The 9,789-nt window shown below is 43.4% G+C and overlaps 1 protein-coding gene across 1 annotated transcript in view; it reads left to right on the forward strand.

The window, feature by feature from the left end:
• The window catches only part of TUBA8 (tubulin alpha 8), a 29,979-nt gene extending 24,485 nt beyond the window's left edge, over nucleotides 1-5,494 (forward strand). The window contains exons 7-9 of the mRNA XM_082241239.1: nucleotides 1,100-1,248; nucleotides 2,401-3,081; nucleotides 5,010-5,494. Coding sequence (XP_082097365.1) covers nucleotides 1,100-1,248; nucleotides 2,401-3,081; nucleotides 5,010-5,303 — 1,124 coding nt within the window. The 3' untranslated portion in view covers nucleotides 5,304-5,494. The remainder of the gene's footprint in view (nucleotides 1-1,099; nucleotides 1,249-2,400; nucleotides 3,082-5,009) is intronic.
• Nucleotides 5,495-9,789: the final 4,295 nt, after the last annotated feature.

Below are 9,789 nucleotides of genomic sequence, written 5' to 3' on the forward strand. Positions count from 1 at the left end.
TCACAGCCAGGGTTCAAGGCCTTGCACAATAATAACTGTGTTTAATTACTGTTTAACAGTAGCTGCATGGTGACATGATCTGAATGCAGTGGGTGGGGCTGGGGAGACAATCATTTTGAATATTGATGGACTGGGCTTGGATCAGGTAAATTCATTTTAATTTTGCTAGTTAACTGCACATTTTTTGCTGACGGAAACCTCTGCAGGGCGGACTTTGGTAATTTGGTCCCCTGAGCAAGGACAAAATTTGACACCACCCACACTAAATATTTCAATTTCCCCCACAATAATTCCTTTTGGTACAGTTGTTTTTTTATGGATCTTCTCAGTAGGTACCGATATAAATATAGGTATCAACATCACTATTAATGTATGCCCCCTTGCCTTGGCACCCAATGCGGAAACCTGCCAATACCACCCTAAATCCGGCACTGACCTGCAACCAATAAGAGCCTTCCATTTCCCAGGCTAATTTACCTGATCCATCCTCTGTCTCTACATATTACACACAGTTCTCTCTCTCTTCTTCCACTTTTGGGAGTTGTTACCAAGCAGCTACTGCTAAACAGTCCTGCAACGTGGGAACAGCACAAGGCCTCGAACCCCAGAAGTCCCACTCTGACATCAACAGGAGCCACCAATCCTTTCTCAAAGCACACAAAACGTAAAACACACACCCAGCATTCCTCCATAGACCCGACACTCCACAAAATTCTGTTCAGAATCGCAGAGAAAGCCAGAATAATTTAATAATTTTAAAGTTCATCTGGCTTACAACAAAGACGGCATCCTTCTCTTCTCTTCTTCCTTTCTTTTCTTCTCTTCTCTTTCTTGTCATGACAATGTAAAGTTTTAAGTGAAAAATATCTTTAATGTATGTATATTGCGCGCGGGGTGTTTGGATTTTTTTCTTTGATATGCTTTTTTCTTTTCTATTTTTCTTTTTGTTTCTTTTCTGGAAAATCAATAAAAATCAATTTAAAAAAAAAAAAAAAACAAAGACGGCATCCTATATAAGGTATTCAGTTGGCACATATCAGCATTAAAGAAACATGTCCACAACAAACTCTGACCACGCTCTGCTTACTTTCCTTAACAGATGAAGTGCGGGCTGGAGCTTACCGCCAGCTTTTCCACCCAGAGCAGCTCATCGCTGGCAAGGAAGACGCTGCCAATAACTATGCCCGTGGCCACTACACCATTGGCAAGGAGAGCATCGACATAGTACTAGATCGCATTCGCAAGCTGGTAGGTAGAAGGTTGCCAATGGAAAGTGATATGCGGCTTGGGAGCAGGATGAGGCAGAAATCTGGAGGGCTATAATTTTTTATTTCATTCTCAGAAGTTAGGTCCATAGTGGACAGAGGCTGGATGCTTCATTATTCAGAGATCAGTGGTTTTCCAAAATTAGGAAATATTTCCTCAGTAACTGTGAGGAAATATTTTCCACACCACCTCCTTGGCCAAGGAACCTCTGCATGCTTGCCACATACCTCCTGTGCTGTAGGAAATCCTGGGGCATATTCTAAGGGACCCATGAAGACACTGGCCACCCTGTTGGACCTATAGCAGAGAAATGAATGAAACTTACTTCTTCCTCTACTTAGCTTGTTTGGTGGGCTTCTTGTTGGGGGTGGGGAAAGCTGATTTATTTAATTTAAAATACTTAGAAATGTCTTCATATTTAAAGATCTCAAAGCATTATATAAAAGGATGAAAATCTCACAGCACATAATAAAATAATATAAAACCAGCATAAAATACAATTCCACAGCTTCACAGTGATGAATATCACAAATCTAAACACTTGAGCAAAGTGTATATGCTGAAAACATAAAATGTTGCTGTATACCAGAGGTCAGCAAACTTTTTCAGCAGGGGGCCGGTCCACTGTCCCTCAGACCTTGTGGGGGGGGCCAGACTGTGGTTTTTTTTTGGGGGGGGGAATGAATTCCTATGCCCCACAAATAACCCAGAGATACATTTTAAATAAAAGGACACATTCTACTCATGTAAAAACAGGCTGGACCGTTGCTGGACCGTCCGCGGGCCAGATTTAGAAGGTGATTGGGCCAGATCCGGCCCCCGGGCCTTAGTTTGCCTACCCATGCTGTATAGCATATGTCCATGTTCCATGCGGCAGGTGCCATCACACTACTCAGAATAGCCACAAAATGGATTGGATATACAGATGATTGGATATCCGTGCCCCAGGAGATTACACCATTGTCCAGGCTGTGAATCAATCAATCAATCAATCAATCAATCAATCAATCAATTAAATTTCTATACTGCCCATCATCCGAGGATCAGTGTGGTGGCACTTCATCCCTGCCAATCCCTGCCTCACAACACCACTGGTTAACCCCTAATTATTATTCATTATGGTTCCCTTTCCAGACTGACGCCTGTTCTGGGCTACAAGGATTCCTGATTTTCCACAGCTTCGGAGGCGGCACAGGTTCTGGCTTTACCTCCCTGCTGATGGAGCGCCTGTCTGTGGACTATGGCAAGAAGTCCAAACTGGAGTTTGCCATCTACCCAGCCCCCCAGGTTTCCACTGCGGTGGTGGAGCCCTACAATTCTATCCTGACCACCCACACCACCTTGGAGCATTCCGACTGCGCCTTCATGGTGGACAACGAGGCCATCTACGACATCTGCCGTCGCAATCTGGACATTGAGCGCCCTACGTACACCAACCTGAACCGCCTCATCAGCCAGATTGTCTCCTCCATCACCGCGTCCCTGCGTTTCGACGGCGCCCTCAACGTGGACTTGACTGAGTTCCAGACCAACCTGGTGCCTTACCCTCGCATCCACTTCCCCTTGGTGACCTATGCGCCCATCATCTCCTCCGAGAGGGCTTACCACGAGCAGCTCTCCGTGGCCGAAATCACCAGCTCCTGCTTTGAACCCAACAACCAGATGGTGAAATGCGACCCCCGCCATGGGAAGTACATGGCCTGCTGCATGCTCTACCGAGGTGATGTGGTGCCCAAAGACGTCAATGTAGCCATTGCTGCCATCAAGACCAAGAGGACAATCCAGTTTGTGGACTGGTGCCCAACTGGCTTCAAGGTGAGAAGGGACAAGCAGGTGCTCTCTTTTGTAGGACTAAAACCTTAACACCCACAATGATGATGATGATGATAATAATAATAATAATTGTTATGTTGTGGGTGAACATATCAGACGACACAGCGATTCTTTAAACAGCTCTTGTTTATTCACAGGCTAGAACTGAACTGAACTGAAGGGTTCAGCCAGCCTGCTTATATAGAGCTCCACTAGAACGCAACAGTAACCATTTTCCGTAACTATCCAATCACTGAACGTAACTTTCAATCCCTTATTTGCATATGTGGACCTGAGTGAAAACTATCTACTGTATCCCCCTGCTGGCCCAGGGTGAGAACTTCAGTACACAACACCAATAATAATAATGGTGACAAAAGTGTTGTTTGTATGTGCTGCAGTCATACCAAGAGTCATTTTTTGAGTGGACCCTTGTGGCTGGGAACTGCATTTGGAGGACTAATTTTGCCCCTCTCCACCTCTCTGCTCAGTCCTCTAAGGGCAATTTTGAGATCAAGGAGGAGGAAGCTGACAGGCGCAGCCACCCCCACCCCCCTCCAGGCTGATTTCAAGTTGGAATGCTGGCAGATGGATTAGAGGTCCATTCACCTGAACTGTCCAGCCTCCCCCATGCCGCTCTTCTTGGAAGAGTTTGCGGGGGGAGCGCGTGCAAGCCTAGCATGGAGAAGGGCCATATCTCTATGGCAGAGCATCTGGTATGCACACACAAGGTCCTTGATTCAATTCCAAGCATGTCCAGGTTAGGCTGGGAAATGCTGCCAGCCAGTGTACGCAATAGTAGATGGACCAATGGTCTGACTCCGTCTCCGGCAGTTTCCTATGTCATTATTAGTATAGTGGTACCTCGGGTTAAGAACTTAATTTGTTCTGGAGGTCCGTTCTTAACCTGAAACTATTCTTAACCTGAAGCACCACTTTAGCTAATGGGGCCTCCCGCTGTTGCTGCATGATTTCTGTTCCCATCCTGAAGCAAAGTTCTTAACCTGAGGTACTATTTCTGGGTTAGCGGAGTCTGTAACCTGAAGCGCCTGTAACCTGAAGCATCTGTAACCCGAGGTACCACAGTATGACTATTTTAAAAATTTTATACCATCAAACCTTGGTTGTCAAACACCCTGGAACTTGTATGTTTTTGGCTTCCAAACGCCGCAAACCTGAAAGTGAGTGTTCCGGTTTGCGAACGTTCTTTTGGAACCTGAATGTCCGATGAGGCTTCCTGCAGCCAATCAGAGGTTTTCGAACATTTTGGCAGTCAAACAGACTTTCGGAACGGATTCTGTTCGACTTTCCAAGGTATGACTGTACTGCTTTCATCAATAGATCTCGGAGCAGTTCACAACATAAAATGACAATATAAAACCTCAAAATACATAGTAAAAAATAAGAACCACAACAAACCAACCCTCCTCCCACTCATACGTACAGTGGTACCTCGGGTTAAGAACTTAATTCGTTCTGCAAGTCTGTTCTTAACCTGAGACTGTTCTTAACCTGAAGCAACACTTTAGCTAATGGGGCCTTCCACTGCCGCCGCGCAATTTCTGTTCTCATCCTAAAGCAAAATTCTTAACCCAAGGTATTATTTCTGGGTTAGCAGAGTCTGTAACCTGAAGCGTCTGTAACCTGAAGTGTATGTAACCTGAGGTACTACTGTATATGCAGTCCTCATCAGCTAATTTTTTTTAGGGGTTTCATGGCTGATTTTAAATGCAATGCACTTCTGCATATCCCAGGCATAGTGAAACCTTAGTTCTGTTTGTAGCTGTTCCCACTCTGCTTCCCCAGGAGAGGCTTGAGCTTGCTATTTGAGGGAATGATGACAATGGGCCAGTATCAGCTGAGGCATTCCGCTGCCCACGCTTAATTTCTGTCTGTACAGTTGCCTTTTCTTCCCTCCTCTTGGTTTCCAGGTTGGCATCAATTACCAGCCGCCGACCATCGTTCCCGGGGGCGACCTTGCTCAAGTGCAGCGTGCCGTCTGCATGCTCAGCAACACCACCGCCATCGCCGAGGCCTGGGCGAGGCTGGACCACAAGTTTGATCTGATGTATGCCAAGCGAGCTTTTGTGCACTGGTATGTTGGTGAGGGCATGGAGGAAGGAGAGTTTGCGGAGGCCCGGGAAGATTTAGCTGCGCTGGAGAAAGATTACGAGGAAGTTGGGACAGACTCCTTTGAAGAAGAAAATGACGGGGAAGAGTATTAAAAATGGTGCTCCTGGCAGCTCTTCATTGCACTGGGAATACAGCTCACCAAACTCTTTGCTGCCCAGCAGCTTCTGATCATTTCATGGGGGGTGGATGGAGGAATGGACAGTGGAAGGGTTTGGTGGATTGGACCCTGTGCCTACTCCTGCAGCATATGTAAAAAATAGACCATCCATCTGCAAAAAAACAATTTCCAGTGACTTCCTTTCTTTATTATGCCTTATATTGTGAGGGGGGAGGAAATATTCTGCTCCTTTCTTAAAGCAGTCCAAGAAAAAAAATACAAGTACAGTGGTACCTTGGGTTAAGAACTTAATTCGTTCGGGAGATCCGTTCTTAACCTGAAACTGTTCTTAACCTGAAGCACCACTTTAGCTAATGGAGCCTCCTGCTACTGCTGCGCCACTGGAGCACGATTTCTGTTCTCATCCTGAAGCAAAGTTCTTGACCCAAGGTAATATTTCTGGGTTAGCGGAGTCTGTAACCTGAAGCATATGTAACTTGAGGTACCACTATACCAGTTAGTACCAGTATGGCATGGGTGACACAGGACTCAGGGGCTGTTGCAACATCCCTGGTTCGGACTTATGCCTCAACTGTCCTACATTCCAGGTTCATAGCCAGAAATTCTGAAGTGAGGAGGCTGAAGGCAGTAGGGAATCATTGCAACAGATGAAACACAAGTAGTCTAAAAGATCTGGAATTCATTTGTCTGCGTTATTTCTTTGTAAGCAATTGGGTAAAATATTGGCTACATACCTGCTTATAAGTCAACGAAAAAGGCTACAAAGTTGAATTTAAAAAGGAAGAAAGAACATTCCACATTCTGGAAGGGGGCATGGAATATCTCCATGTGGGCTAGGCTCCTATAGTCCTGCCTCCTCCTCCTTTTTTACATTGCCTTATAGCATAGCTGTCAACGTTTCCCTTTTTTAAAGGGAAATTCCCTTATTCCAAATCGTGAGGATTCCTCACGAGAAAAGGGAAAAGTTGACAGCTATGCTTTATAGCTACAGCAGCAGACAGCCTGATTTTCTGATACTTGTTCCAGGTAAAACATTTTCCCCATTTTATCTTCTTGCGATGTGTCAGGGATGCCTTTAAAAAGTTTTATTATTGTGCACTCGATTGTGCTAGACTTCTGTGGATTTCAGCCCCAGGTGAGCTGTTTATTGAGAATTCTTCCTGATTTGTTTGTACCCGCTTTGCAAGGAAGTTAGAAGACCTTGACCATTTATTGAGCATTCATTCTGATTTGTTTGTGGGTGGTCTCATGACATTGCATCAACAAAGTGTTTCTCCACCTTTAAGTGCACTTCCCCATCCTTTTTACCAAAAATAAAAATAAAAATCCATTTTTGGGGGAGAAACAAGTACTGTTGAATGTACATAAGTAAAATCTTCTATCATTTCAATGCCTTGGTACATAAAAAGTGATGTTGTTACCATCAAGTAATGTTGTTAATCATAAAATATATATCGTAAGAATATTTAAATATATATAATGTTACACAAGAATGTCGTTTAATTTTCTAATTTAGTGAGGCAATCTGTCCCAGAGAACTCTCTTCGATGGGCTATTTGTAATTAAATAAAATCATTTCATTGAGTTTACTAAGTAATTAAGATCCCATTAAAAATCAATCAAATCAGATATATATATATCCCCGTTTAAACTAATCCCAGAGATTACTTAATTTAATATCTCTCCCAGCAACATATGTGGATTTTTACATTTCACATTCTTTTCTTCGAGTAAGAAATTGGCATTTTTTAAAAACAACAACCATAAATCTATTATCCTGTTGTCAACCTAATTATGTTTGTTTTATCAGACCTTAGCAAATTTTCTGATTCAGGAGGGTCTGCATTTCTCCTCATGACTGACATACAGTGGTATGAGTTACTGTTAGAAGATTAATGATCTTTATTGAGGAAATTATTACATTTCTGTTGCTAACAATTCTTAGAATACACAGATACATTTGATGCTTGCAACACATTTATTATGGTGCAACTATTCATGGGCTACAGCTAGGGGTGGATGAACTTGTCAGTTTCATTTTCTCTCAATTTGCAAATCCACCCCCCTGACTTGCTAAGTGCAGTTCTCCACATTTCTGCATTAGTTCCTTAAAAAAGGACTCATGAAAATTTATCAGCATTTTAGTGCAAATTTATCCTAATATACATATTTCTATGTGCTATTTTGTTGGATATACATTTATTTGCAATTCATTTCCCTATATAAAATGCATTTTTGTATGTTAGTTTCACCAATATATGCATTTTTATGTATGCTTTACCCTGGCACATACATTTTTGTACACATTACTTGGCTTGAAAACCACACTGCAAAATTCAGAGAAGTGTAACTTTTGAAAGAGGGCTGTGTTTCATTTTGTGTATTGCTCCTGAAAGCACAGGTTTGATAGATTCATCTTTACGTGAATGAAATGGATGAAATTTCCCCCTCACCCCTAACTACTGTCCATCAGGTGCATGAAATGGCATCTTGAGTTACAGGAACCAAATCTACATAGTTGTGGGGGGGGGCTTGTAAACATGAAAGTCAGCAAGAAATAAAATGTAGAAAGGGACAGACCTTGATAATGGCCTTATTAACAGGGACTATTCACTGTGGCAAACCCAGACACCGGTTCTTGTCTCCCGATCTACTGTGGCAGCACCTTTGGGGAATATTCCATTTCTGAATTTCCTGAATGCATCCCCTTTGCCTCTGCGACTCTATGAAACGAAACTTTTGTCAAGCTACCTAACATGAGGGCTGGGGAAATGCCATGTTCTGTATAGTCTGAAGCAGTCAGGTGGTCAAACTGGTGAGGACATTTTTTAACCCCTCAGTATTTGGCACACTGGGTCTCTCCTAGCCCTATTAGGAGATGCAGGGAAATTCAGCCTTTGATCTTCTGCATGCAAATCATGCGGTCTCCCACTAAACCACAGCCTTAGCACATTAAATGAAAAACAGACCTGAGGTTTGACAGAAACCCGCTGAGCCCAGGAAACAATAGTAGCTAAGCTCCCACTGTTGACATACGCAGAAGCTAAGAAATGAAACTTAAAGGCTGTGGGGAAGGTCTGATCACTGCTGATCGAGGCAGCTGTCACTCACAAAACCCAGCAGGGTGTATGTGTGTCATCAAGTCCCAACCATTGAAGGCCAGTGGATTAGGGGGCAGAGATCATATAATTGTTCTCAGTGTCAAGTTACATTTCGTGAAAGAATCAGTTGCCATAACTTGGCTTGGGATATATCTTCTTAAATCCATTTTGGATGCAGCGTGGCATGATAATTTTTTTTTTGAGGGGGGAGTCCAAGTTATGCTGGTGAGATTTACCATATTTTTCTCCTTCCTCAGGAGGAAATTGCACAGATCTCAGTCAGGGCTTATTCCCTAGAAAGCATACACAGGACTGGTCATATTTAGGAACGACAGTTCAATCCTATACTCAGAAGTAAGCCCCATTGACTTCAATGGCACAGCCAGGTAAGGTATAATGGATGTCAGCCTCATTGAATTCAGTGGGCACTTCCCTCTGTGTAACATATAGGATCAGGCGCAGGGCCGGATTTAGGTTTGATGAGGCCCTAAGATACTGAAGGTAATGGGGCACTTTATATTTTAGGGAATAGGCTGGCAGGCGCAGCCCATTACTTACATCATAGGAGCCTACACAACACAAAACACTGTTGCTGTACATAGGTTTTATTTTATTTTTATTTTTTGGAAATCTACATCCAGTTTTTTTCTTTAATTTTTTTTTGCAGCCCCCCAAGAGAGTGGGGCCCTAAGCTATAGCTTGTTTAGCTCATACATAAATCCAGCACTGATCAAGCTCAAACAACACAGGTGCCCGTCAGCAATATTATTTTAAATCACCACGATTAAAAATAATCTCCGGAGGGCATCTAGATAAAAGGCAGTCTGCAGTGGCATAGCATTAAACTAAAAACAAATATCTGCTCACCCCTCCATGCGGGCATTAAAAAAACACACAACGTACCGGACCCTGCTTAGCTACCCCCATCCCTCTTTAATAATTGAAAATACAGAAGCGCGCCTAACGTGTGATCCAGTGCCGGATTTACGTATAAGCTAAACAAGCTATAGCTTAGGGTCCCACTCTCTTGGGGCCCCCCAAAAAAATTAAAGGAAAAAAACCCTGGTTGCACATTTCCAAAATATAAGACAAATAAAATAAAACTAGCCTGCTCGCCTACTCCCTAAAATATCACTGGTTTGCTCCTATTAGGTCCATAAATTACCATATAGCATATATTCAACACACAAAAAAACAGTCCAGCTGTCCTTTGTTGTTGACAAAGGACAGCTGGACATATAAAGGGCCCCATTACCTTCATCAAACCTAAGCCCGGGTCTGGCGCGGTCCCTTTTCTGCTGCAAGCGGGTGGGGGCGGAGCTGCTCCGGAGCCGCGCTTAAGTTTCACTTTCCAAGCTC

Source organism: Podarcis vaucheri (assembly GCF_965113315.1).
Source record: "Podarcis vaucheri genome assembly, chromosome: 10".
NCBI lineage: Eukaryota > Metazoa > Chordata > Lepidosauria > Squamata > Lacertidae > Podarcis > Podarcis vaucheri.